This window comes from Hyposmocoma kahamanoa, unplaced genomic scaffold (genome assembly GCF_003589595.1).
Source record: "Hyposmocoma kahamanoa isolate Upper Pololo Valley unplaced genomic scaffold, ASM358959v1 64, whole genome shotgun sequence".
Taxonomy (NCBI): domain Eukaryota; kingdom Metazoa; phylum Arthropoda; class Insecta; order Lepidoptera; family Cosmopterigidae; genus Hyposmocoma; species Hyposmocoma kahamanoa.
This window is the reverse complement of record NW_020653852.1, coordinates 5399880-5412069: the sequence shown is the minus strand read 5'-3', so window position 1 is coordinate 5412069 and position 12190 is coordinate 5399880. Positions and strand designations below refer to the sequence as shown.

The window sequence follows — 12190 nt, the reverse complement described above, 5'->3', positions numbered from 1 at the left end:
CGTATGTGAAATTTTATAATTCTTCTTTTTGAGCATAAAAAACTTATCGACTAAATTTTGGTCGTAGAATCTTTAAACCTCTCTCCTGAAAAGTTATCATTTTACAGATGTGGCGTTATTCCGCCAAGGGTGCGAATTATTGCCATTAATATTGGAATTAAACCCTTTCGACGCGGATAGTAGGATAAAATATAATAATCGAGCAAACAAAAAGGTTTCAAAGTGAATTTCATCGTAGACAAGTGAAAGTTTGTTCACATTTTCTACGTGATCAAAATTCCTATCTCTAAAGCTACTTACATGAATGTCTCTGGCGTATACGTCATCATTTTCAGTGTTCTGTACATTTAGATATTTTTCGGCTAACACTTTTAACATCTCACCCAAGACAAGGGTGCTCACTTTCCGAACTGTAGTATCATTTCTAAAAGAACAGCGCTTATCACTATCTTCTTATTGTTTGTATAACACAAGAATCTTATGAAGAAAACTTAAATTAATTTTATTTTTTATTTTACCAAGTGACTGGACGAACTAGTGCGCTTGCACATAGCGATACACTTGTCCATGACAGTTGCAGTGTCACTCAGAGCGTTAAATCACAAAGATCTGAGGGACATTGTCACTGCGCCTGCGACCCTAAAACATTAGTTGACAAGTCCCATGTGTCTATGATTTCACCAGCACGAACAAGAACCATCCTGATTAAATAGCTTTCAAATAAAGTTTAAAAAACCATTCTGAGATCAGTCCATTCGTTTCCTACGATAGTACAGCAGATAGATATAGACACATAGACAAAGTGTCAAACTTATAATTCCCCTTTTTATGCGCCGGGGGTTTAAAAACAAAGGTGTACGTCTATTATTTTGTATTTAATTGATCTACAAGATCATTTCTGAGATTACGATCTATGTTACAAATAAATAAACTTTTTTATGTTTCCCTAATATTTCTATAAAAACAGCGTAAAGGCTGACGATTCGTGTCATTCCTTGCCGGGTCTATGGGTCTACTCTTGATCTCCGTCCAAAATCCGTCCGAAACAATTACTGATAAATAAGCAATACTTGACCAAATGTTAAAAGTTTCATTCCTGATACTTGTCTTTTAATTTTGTCGAATATTACTTATTTGACCATTAAAAAGTCAATGTATTTGACAGTAATTGTTTCGGACAGATGTCAGACGGAGATCCAAATAGACCCCCAGGACCGTCACAGTGCCGTATCGTTTCCACCTTGCGCCGACCGGGTCAATCAGTCACTGATTCATTCATTAATGTATAATTATTGTGTAAATAAATAAATTAATGAATTTACTTATTTATACATTTTAGGAATAATACAATTATAGTATACTTGAATATGAGTAATCCAATGCCATTTACGAATTTCCACCAACATAAAGCACAGAGTAGGTGAGCACACATTCTAATAATTTTTCGTCGTCCATTTTGCGCTTGCACTGTCCACTGTACTATAGTCCAACGTTCCAGAGTCTAACGTTACGACGTGTCGCGATCGGGCCGGGTTGGAACCGGGAAAAAATACTCGACGCCGTGCTCCGGTTGTGCCTCGGCCGTGACACGGATTCGACCCGGTCTAACATGAACTTCATACAAAAGCATATATACAGATATTTAACCGTGTCACGGCCGGCACACGACCAGAGCACGGCCCGGCCCCGGCACGGTGCACATATTGCATAACGGCTCACCTAATAATTTGAACTTGAGGCAGCATAGTAAGGTATCCTTTTGAGAAAAGAACATCGCAGAAATCAAATAACACTTCGGATTTTGTGTTTTCGTGTAGAAAATTTAGTAAAAACTTTAGAAACACGCAGTATTCTTCTGTTGAAATTTGATTTTGATTTTCCTGAAACGCGGTATTAATCTTTCATTCTTACGGTCCTTCTAGCCGGATATTATAAAAGATATTTATACAAATATTTATGAAGATATTTAGAAATATTATAAAAAAATGTTTGTAACTTAGTACTTCACTGTAAAAGAAAATTAAAGATTGGAAATATTTTTTTATGATACCAAGACGGGACGAACAAGACGTGCGCCTGGTTGTAGGCAACACGTGCCACTACTACGTGCCATTCAGAGCTGTAAATTGCTAACATCTGAGGGACACTGTCACTGCACCCGCCACCCTGACACATAAGTTACTTCCCATATGCCTGTCATTTCACCAGGACCTTTCAAAACCAGAACGCGGTAGTGCAGTACTGCTTAACGGCAGAAGCAGGGAAAGTGACAGTACTTTTATAGGTGAACACTTTCACAAGTAGCTCTACTACTACTATTATTTATATTTCAAAAATTTACTTTTACAATATTTCAAAAATAAAACCTGAAATCTTATTTATCGTCTGTATAGATTGTTAAAACTTGGTAATATAATAGTTAATGATAGCTTTTCTCCTGTTAACGTGTTGAACGTAATTATTTCGTATACTTACCTTAGCAAACACAATCAACTCAGAAATAACACGTTGTACATAACAACTCATTTCAATAGTGCACTGTTTTAGCACGCTAATCTCCTGATCGTCATTCAAGATTGTCTGAACGAAGTCCGCTTTCGCACTGCCGTGCCGCAACAGTTTTATGAGCCTGTTAATATGTACATTACTTCACTTTCTTCGAATTTGTGTTCATAGAAATTGTTTTGATTTACTAGACACTTCAAATTGTTTTTTACGCTTAATTATCGTTTGTATGACGGTCATTCTCTACCTAATTTCCGTGGCAATTTTTATTATTAAAATATTCAAGTATATAAGATAAAAAACAAAAGATACCTATTAATCATGACGTTTATACATATAAATTAAACAAAATAAAAAATAAAAATGATTATTGGGAATAATAACAAGATTTAGATGTTAAGATTATGTTCGACAACAAGTATTTATCTCTCCTATTTAAGCATGAAAGTTATTGACTAATTTCGGTTGGTGGAACCTTCAAACCTCTCCCCTGAAAAGGTGTCACTGTGCAGAGCTGTTTTTATTACATCCAGGGTGCGTGTTAGGCTGCTAACAGATTGACTCATTGTTTGCAGTTAATGCGTGAAGTCGTAATCAACTTCATGCAGCCGAGATCACGACTTCACTTCACTCCTTTTAGTTTGTTAATTCGTTGTGAGAGATATATATGTACATAAATAGAGATATGCATGTGAAAGATATGTATATTCACTTAACCGGAACAGGTGGAAGTGCGAACTCTTATTTACCTCAGTACGTTGATTCCGAGTTGACAAATGATGACCAAGAACATTCCGCAAGCGCTACCATCTGCGGCCAGCATAGTGTGGTTCAACGTGCCCATGAGTAGAGTGAACCATTGGTTCAATACTTCGAGTAAGGCGGTCGCTGTGCTTCCCTTTAAGAGTCGAATGGAGTATCTAAGAATCGCACACTTTCCGAAAGGGCATCGTGCTTACTTCTTTAACCATTGGCCATTTAATACTTTTAAATAACACGTAGGTCTTGGTGTCATAAAGCCACATGTGGTTATATGTCAACAGTGCTTTTATTTGTGGAGATTTGTAATTAGCACTTTTCACCTGTTACTCAACATATATTTATTGAAAATAACGGATAACTCACGTATTTAAGTCGAATTTTTGCTCGACATGTGTCGAACCTATTCGTGGTCTTTAGTCATGAGATTCCGCGGCGGTGACTCAACGGAAACTGCGCGCCAAAGCCCTGGCAGTCCGATCACTCAGTACGGCAGCGGGCGCAGGCGGCGTCGGCGAGAATCTACCCTCGTTTGCTTCATTATTATTAAAGTCATATGCAGGATTGCACACTACACTAACTTTTAACAATTTTTAGACTTTTATAGATTTGTCATAGATGGCGATACAGGCTGTGGCTTAGTTGGCATAGTGTCTGGCACGGTTTGCTAAGAGATGTCGCTTCGAATCCGGCCGGATCGAATGAATTTTTTCTAAATGTTCGATCTTTATATTAGTAGTTATCAATTTCGTTAGTGCAATATTTAAACAACTCTCGTGAAATGTTGTCATTTTCCAGATGTAGCCTTATTACACTAAGGGTGCTTCAAAACAAACATTAATTTTTTACTCATTTTTTAAAAACAAGATACTAAATAAGTTGTCCATTGGTTAAAGTGAATGAATATTTTTAGTACTAACCTTTATACATAGACTATCAGGCTGGTATGATACGAGAGCATGCAGCACTAATGCGCTAGATAGGATAGTATTGGGGTTGGTATTGATGCGAGGAGCCAAAGCATTGAGGCAGGCCAAAAGTTGTACAGCGCTGTACGCGCTTTGGTGAGACAGCGGTGGCGTGGTTTGGTAAGTGCTCACACTGGAAATTATTTATGTATCTAAAATAGAAACTACAAGGCATCCTATCGTTTTGGGACACGAGGGAAAGTACTTTAAATATTGTAGATAGGATATTTTGCTTAATGGAGACATTATTTTATTTTTTAAAGTAATAGGTACTGCATTCAAAGACATTTAAAAAGTTGCTTGCTTCATCTGGGAATGGAATTGACCAAATGTAAAAAAAATTTCCTTTATTTTTATGGCGTCGATCGAAAAGGTCAACTATAAAGATTAATTCTTTATAAGAGTTTACTTTGACAGTTGTCGCTAGCGATAGTGTAATATAATTGTATTTAAAATTTTACAAATTGTAACCGCTAGGGGCGTTATATAATTGGCCATACAAAATTGTGAAGTAATTTACGCGTTCGCTAGCGATGATTGTCACAGTAACTTCATAGTAGAGGCAAAGTAACATAGTATATTAATATTTTATCCTATCTACTATATTTAAAGCATTTTCCCTTCGTGTCTCATAACCCTGGGACGCTCTGTATAAATGTATACATGACGAGGCGGTATGCGAACGACTTTATAGTGGAATTCTAAGGGTGCCTTCAAATTAATCGCATATATAAGTAGAAGCGCTGCAGCCGCGCCACTACTAAAACGTTTATTGTATTATAGTACCCGAGAGACCCTAACTCTAATTTAGCAAGGTGTAATAAGAGTTAGCGAAGTAGGGACCATCACCAGAGCAGCAGCGCCCTAAGTAATGGGCACACTCATACTTGATTTGGGCCTTGAAATTGGGTAGTTATATAAGCGTTAAATTTTCATACAACATTTAGTAGCGCAGTTGCAGTGCCACTGTTGCAGTCATAATTAGGGAACTAAAAATTACAGAAGCGCTACAGACGCGCGGTTGCCCCGCCACTGAAATGCTACTATAAGCCTCTAATTTAAAGGCAACCTTAATTAATCTGCGTCTCACAGGATGTATATTTTGTAAGTAAATGAAACACTCTACTTTTCATTCTTCCCTATGTAGGAAAAGGTCATCCAAATCCTAGAGAATGATCCGTTTTGCTCTTTCAGGTTCTGTATCTACCCAGGATATTTTAATATAGCTAGTGTAAATGATATATGTAAATTTAATACATATTTACAAATCTATTAGCAACTAGTAGAGTCTCTTGATTTGCTTACAGACTTGCTCAGCTATTGACGATCGTCATTGGCGCTCGATGTGCTGTGTTGTGACGTTTTGGTGATCAATGAAATCTGTCAGCTAACAAATTTGTTCGATTTTATCGATCGTATTGTCGCTGTTCGCGATCGACATATTAGGGTCAAAATCGAACAAATTTATAGGTACCTATGCCTGAGGATGTGATGTCGCAAAAGGAGACCGCAGAAAGAGCTAGGGAGGAAGACGTCCATGCGGACCAAATCCGGTGCAGAAGGTTGGGGGGTCGGCGAAGACGTTACAATCTTGTCCTTCCCCCTTCAGGTGGCCCAGGGCACAATGTTGCCCTACCGGGTATCTCCCATAACGTGAGGATGTCCCCGCGGAAGGGAACAACCACCGGGGTGAGTGGCGAGTCTTAACGGGATCCCACGAGCCGGCACCGGTGGGTGAGGGTGCATACACAGGTTTTTAGTGGGTAGGCCTGCGAGGATCGGGCGAGCTTGTATCGCTGAATCGATCAGCGGAGGAGAGTCCCACATAACCCCGTCATGTCATCGCCGGCGGCGGGGCATGCGTAACGCATTTTCCTGGTATAAAAAAAAGGTACCTACGCCTAATTTAAACTCCGGTGCAATGCATAAATACTTTGTTTTATCTGTCTTTCGATGGACAAAAAATAAGATGTCGATCTTCTGTTTCTTACACGTTTATTTGACTTTTTTCTGATCACACGATGTCGATCGTCTATTCCTTACACATTTACTCGTTTTGTTTGATCACACGTGACGTTTGTCAAAAAATCAACCAATTTGTAAGCACCGTTATGCATTGTTCTCAGGAGAATCTGTCTTACGAATGAGTTCTATTGTATTATGCTATATGAGTATTGACGACATAAAATACAGATATAATGTGTATTTCAATTTGGTGTCTTCAAGAGAAAAATGGTTTCATATCTAGGGAAGAGAACGGATGGGAGTAGGTGCACAAATAAGCCTATGCACACGGCGTATTTTATATGCGCCGACGAGTGTATACGTGCGTATAATGCGTGTCATCTGCGCATATACGCGCCGTAAATGCGCTATAAACGCGCTTATGTAGGTATCACGCATCTGCAGCGAGTATACGCGCAGCAGATGCGCATTTACGGCGCGTATAAAATAGCCGTGTGCAAAGGTTCTAATGGTTTGATGATAATGGTTTGAATAACGGATTGTCTCTCAAGCAGAGCCCGTGAGTTCGAATCCGGGCTCAATCCTGTGTTTCTCGGAATTTGTTTGCAAATTTAATTTCAAATTTACCATGAATTTTTCGATGAAGGAAAACATACCCAGTTAACAAATCATATATAAAATGTAAACAGGCATCTACAGCAGCGTGGTATCCGCTGCCCGCAAAATGAGCCAGCGCGCGCAACACCGCCGTCATCGCATGCGCGGCATGCTCCTCCGCGAAGAAGCGACGTTCCCGCCATAATAGACGGAGACATTGTAGGATTGATCTAGAACAATTGATATGGATATTTTTAAACGTGGACTACACTGAATAATACACATAGTACCATACCTAATTTAATTAGGATACATATTTATTTTTTACTGCCTCTGTGGCCGAACGGTTACCATGCCGGACTGCCACGCAGAGGTCCCAGGTTCGATTCCCGGGCTATGAGAATTATTTGTATGGCCTACATTTATTTATCTCGTGAGTTTGGGTGTAATTTGTGTGTGTCCATGGCGCCTGCCACACAGGATTTCCCTAGTGCAGGGGTATGTTGATTGTGTGCGTTATTATTATTATTACTTACTTCGTACTCTTAAATATTAACAGTTTACCTTCATGTAAGTACGTACAACATTACTGACGGATTTCTTTCCTTGGTATGTATAGGTCTATAACAGAGCAAAAATAATTAAAGAAAATGATAAAGAATATATAAATTTAATAGCATTACCAACCTAAACAACGAAAAGTCTAGATTAGATGTAGCTTCACACAAAAACACTGTGATGTCATTATCGAGTAAATATTCCACTAATCGGGTACCCTCTAAAGAAGTCTTTCCGTATCTTCCAATTACTTCAATGAGGTAGCCACACGCTTTGTTCTGAGCTTCGGTATCTCGCGAAGTTAATAATCTCTTGATATCTGATAGTGCATTCTGTCTACCACTAGGATTGTACGTTCTATTGAAATTCGAATTAACTAAACTGTACATTACGTTAAAAGTATTTATATTTGGCGGTTTTGGAAATATCGATCGGAAAAATTTCGAAAAAATCCCGCCTGTTTTTTATTCGCATGAGTTTTTTTTTTACTTTTTAAAAGTCTTTTTAAAACTTACTAGTTTAAAAGAATGTATCTGGAAACATTTTTGTACGTTGCTAATTTTTTTTTCTAAATCCGTAAATATTTTAATATCATAGACTTACGAGGATGGAAATTTTATGGCAACGACGTAAAGTAAGAAATTGATAGTATTATATTGGCAACATTATTCCTAACTGTCATTCTCATCTGGTTGCGCGAGGCGATCGCTGAGACTTTTATTTTTGATTATTTTCCCTTTATTGTTTGCTTTAGCAAATTATTAATTGTTTACTAACGCGCTGCGATCATATCAGAGTACGTTGAAAATGGTAAGAAGGTGCATTTGCTTTAGAGTGATTGCAAAAGTTGTGTATAGTGTACCATGCTGTGGGTCCTTGATTGTGTCTATTATTGCGATTGAACGTATCTTGTTGTGTTTTTGCAGTCAGTGATGGAATTTCTAAAAGACCTGCCGTCCTACAACGAGCAGAATTTCTCGTTGTTCAACACAGATCATGGCATTAGAAATTGTTCGAAGAGACCGTCGATATATTTACCTACGAAGGATATACCCTCGGAACAAAGTAAGCTATTATTATATTCGTCTACCATCTGTTAGGGTATCAACGTTGGCAAAAACTAACGATATTTAGATGCATGTGGGTATACAAACGTGTTTCTTATTTAAAAAGATTGCAAAATGATTTTGTTCCTATAAGGTTAGGGCATAGGCATATCTTTAGATTGTAGAATAATAAAATTTCAAGAATTATCTAGAAAGGTCTATTTCAACATTTTAAAGTCAGAGAGAACTCTTAATTTAATAGCATTGTTATATGAAGTAGACCTTTCATAGTACTGGAAATAAGAATTTTTGGATTAAAATTGCATATATTTGTGTTTTTTATAAACAAACAAACATTTCACACTCTTTACAGGTACCATAGTCATGGCTGACTGTTATTAGTTGATTTAGTCAGTTGTAGAAATATAGACAATTTAGATTAAAAAAAAAACAGTTTCATTTAGAATGTGTAGTAATTGTGAAAACCTAAGAAGTCAATACTTTCATTGTATATCGTATATTTGACCATAGTATTTTAGAGTACACCATCCAAATTTGCAATCCTTGTTATCATATTTACATTTAAATAGATCATTTAATGGTCGTACTGATGAGAGGCCTCATATGCCCCAAATGAAGCCACTCTAATAATGATAATAATATCATATATACATTTCACGGCTTGAAAATATACAAAAAAAGTTTTATTTGTTTTTAGTGCTATTGAACAAGTAATAGTTATAATTATAACAATCTCTATAGGAAGCACCATCACCTACCATTTGAAATTCATTGTGATATTAATGATTTAAAGTTTTTATTAAATATAGCATTGGGCTCTATTGACTATCTGGAATTGCTATAAGACTTATCACTGAGAGTTCCCTCTAAGTATCTTAACAACAATTAACTATTGGTTCTACCTCCGGTCCCAAGTAATTACAAGCAAAATGAGTTTATGTGGCATGCCATCAATAATTTTAACATTTTATCTAATACTTTTGATTTGGATCTGTTCAATATGAGTGTGATTTCGGCAATGACAGCACTGAGTGGTTGCTTCTTTGACTCTTAGTGAGATGTACAACTGTGGTTTTTCTTTTTTTATGTTTCCTATAATAAGTTAGGTAAATTGTGCACCCAGATTCTTTATTCTATTTTTACTTGGGAGGAAAGATCCTGAGAAGCCAATTAAAGAAATTGGCTCTCAGTTGTTATTATTATTATTTAATTTAGTTTTAAGTTGTTGATCATCATTTAAACAAATAACAAAATTTTCAAATACAAGATCTATTGCAGTAAAATATAACATAAATACCTTGCTAAATTGCTCAAACATGTGGTGTAAGACACTGGAATAAAGATCTTTTAACATAAAAGTTACTAAAAATTTTCTTTTTGTTTATCATAACAGCCAAAAAAAGCACTTTATGGTCTGTTTTCTATTTGATTTCTGTAATACTGCACTCCATATCATTAGTGACGTAATCTACATTTTTAGTGAATTTAAGATACCTGCAATCAGTGTAACAAGATCTACAACCCCCTATAAGCGGTTTTTAAATATTTTATTTAGTTTTATTATTAAGCAAATTCAGTGTGTACGAAATTTAAAAAAAAATTATGTGTCATATCTCGAAAGTACCTAATTTTTGTATATCAAGTGATGGGACGAACAAGTTGTTACCCTCGTAACCAGAACGCAGTAATGCTAACATTACTGTTTGGTGGCAGAAATGTGTAAGGTGGTAGTACTTCCCTGAATGAATTCTTTCACAAGCTCGACTAAACCAAAATACAAATGTGTTACAGGAGAGCAGAATAATAATAATAACGTACACACTCAACATAGCCCCGCACTAGGGAAACCCTGAGTCGCGGGTGCCATCGACACCCACATAGACAACCACAAATTACACCCAAACTCACGAGAGAAATAAATGTAGGCCATATTTTTCCCAGCCCGGGAATCGAACCTGGGACCTCTGCGTGGCAGTCCGGCATGGTAACCGTTTGACCACGGAGGCAATGGTAGAATAGTAATGTGCACTTTACTTTGTTAACTTCCACTATTTATTGATTTTTGATGTGTTTAAAATCTTAATCATTTTATTATAAACTAATCCTTTGTCTGGCATGTAGGTTTTGTGTAACTAAACAATAAATAAAATACATTTATGTTATAAAAGTAAAATTTTTTTTCAGTTATTGTAACAGAAAAGACAAATATTCTTCTGAGATATCTCCACCAGCAATGGGAGAAAAAGGTAACTTTGTTAACATTTTAGCAAATTGTAATTAACACCTGGACTAGCCTAAAATAGATTTATAATAATTTATTGTTCAACAAGGCCTTACATTAGGTATTATTAAAGTACACTTATGTGAAAGCCAGGTAAGTACTAAGTATAACATGCTACTAGGAAAAAGGCCAGTAGTTATAAAGTACAACCACTGACCAAAATAGAATTCTCTGAGCTTTAGTCAGCAGCTACAGTAGTTAGGTACAAATAGATCGAGTAGATACATCTAGAAATTGAAAAATAGTAAGATTAATACTGTTATACAAGTTTTTTCTGTTTACTGTGAAATCACTTTAACAAATTATTAAGCCTGACACTTCTGTTGTTTATTTGTGAAGTCATTAACTAGACTACATCATTCCTTAATGGAATGTGGTGAGCTATTATCATAATTGACCTTATACATCTAGCATTTTCTAAACTACACTGACATCAAATAGAAAGAGAGAATAAAAAAAAAATTTAATCAATCAATTGAGTCGATTTGCACACTTAAATTGAGTACTTTACACTAAAACTTAGTTATTTAAATTGTACCGAATTTCTTATTTCAGAATAACAGTTCTCCAAAGAAACGTGACCAGAGCCACATTGAACAAAATGGTGATGAGAGTCGACCACGCAAAAGGCCTTGTCTCAACCTCTCTCTTAATTGAACACGTCTACACTTTTTACTAAGAGTTTGACCTGAAAATGGCATTTTAATTACCTTTAAAGTCTCTAGGTTGATATTCGATTCTTGATGATAAAACTTGAATATCTGAAGTGCCATTTAAAAATGAATCTTATGCAATATTACATAATTAGTTATGGGATTTTGCAGAGATCCGTTGTAATACATCTTTATTTAAACAAGGTATTTGATTTTACCTGCAATGATGCCCTATGATTATTTTATTGCCCCACAACATAGTCCTTTGCTATCTTTTTAGATAAAAAATACTGAGTTTGTGATTGAAATAGGAGAATAATTCATTCCATAACTATGTTAAATAAGGTTTTTTATTTGAATAAAGTTTTGTTACTTTTGCATGATCTGTTTACATTAGAAGAGCACTGATTAAAGGTTCTTGAAGACAAAATTACATGTCACAACTACCTCTTTTGGCACCTATTGTGTAAAACTACATGTAGCAATCTTTTGTAAGCACTAATTTTAATGAAGATGTGTTCAATTTAAATTATTTTGGTGTGGTTTAAGAATTTGTCCAAAATTGTTTGTGGGAAAATTTATTTTATTTTCTAAGAGATAGAATTCTATTATAGTTATGTTTCCAGTTTACTAATCTAGATATTTCACTACATCTAAATACTTTTTCAGCTTACTTTGCTTCAGTACCCACAAAAATGCCTATTTACGATTATGAATCATTAGTTGTAGTCTAACTAAATTATCTTTTTATGTGCATATACCCATCTTAAAATTGATAAATAAAATATTAAATTCTACTTTATATCTTTTCATTTTCCCAACATACATGGCATATGT

General features: G+C 35.8%; 2 protein-coding genes across 2 annotated transcripts; one reads left to right on the top strand and one right to left on the bottom strand.

Annotated features, from left to right (window-relative positions):
• Positions 1-96: 96 nt before the first annotated feature.
• On the bottom strand, positions 97-7741 carry LOC113230826. The gene is made up of 7 exons (XM_026464922.1): positions 7482-7741; positions 6854-7024; positions 4185-4365; positions 3255-3403; positions 2476-2629; positions 1720-1880; positions 97-424 (listed from the first exon to the last, which is right to left on the bottom strand). The coding sequence occupies exons 1-7, from the start codon at positions 7739-7741 to the stop codon at positions 97-99; spliced, it is 1404 nt and encodes a 467-aa protein (XP_026320707.1).
• Positions 7742-8026: 285 nt separating this feature from the next.
• Positions 8027-12117, top strand: LOC113231021 (DET1- and DDB1-associated protein 1). The gene is made up of 4 exons (XM_026465161.1): positions 8027-8162; positions 8279-8417; positions 10604-10665; positions 11256-12117. The coding sequence occupies exons 1-4, from the start codon at positions 8160-8162 to the stop codon at positions 11355-11357; spliced, it is 306 nt and encodes a 101-aa protein (XP_026320946.1). The 5' UTR covers positions 8027-8159; the 3' UTR covers positions 11358-12117.
• Positions 12118-12190: the final 73 nt, after the last annotated feature.

Bases quoted from the DNA above. Each gene is read 5' to 3' on its own strand.
- LOC113231021 (XM_026465161.1), top strand. The intron at 8,418-10,603 runs GTAAGCTATTAT...ATTTTTTTTCAG, and splicing joins GGATATACCCTCGGAACAAA to TTATTGTAACAGAAAAGACA. The intron at 10,666-11,255 runs GTAACTTTGTTA...TTCTTATTTCAG, and splicing joins ACCAGCAATGGGAGAAAAAG to AATAACAGTTCTCCAAAGAA.
- LOC113230826 (XM_026464922.1), bottom strand. From the start codon at position 7,741: ATGTACAGTTTAGTTAATTCGAATTTCAATAGAACGTACAATCCTAGT. The intron at 7,025-7,481 runs GTTGGTAATGCT...CAATTGTTCTAG, and splicing joins CTAGACTTTTCGTTGTTTAG to ATCAATCCTACAATGTCTCC. The intron at 4,366-6,853 runs GTATGTTTTCCT...AATAATTTCCAG, and splicing joins ATATATGATTTGTTAACTGG to TGTGAGCACTTACCAAACCA.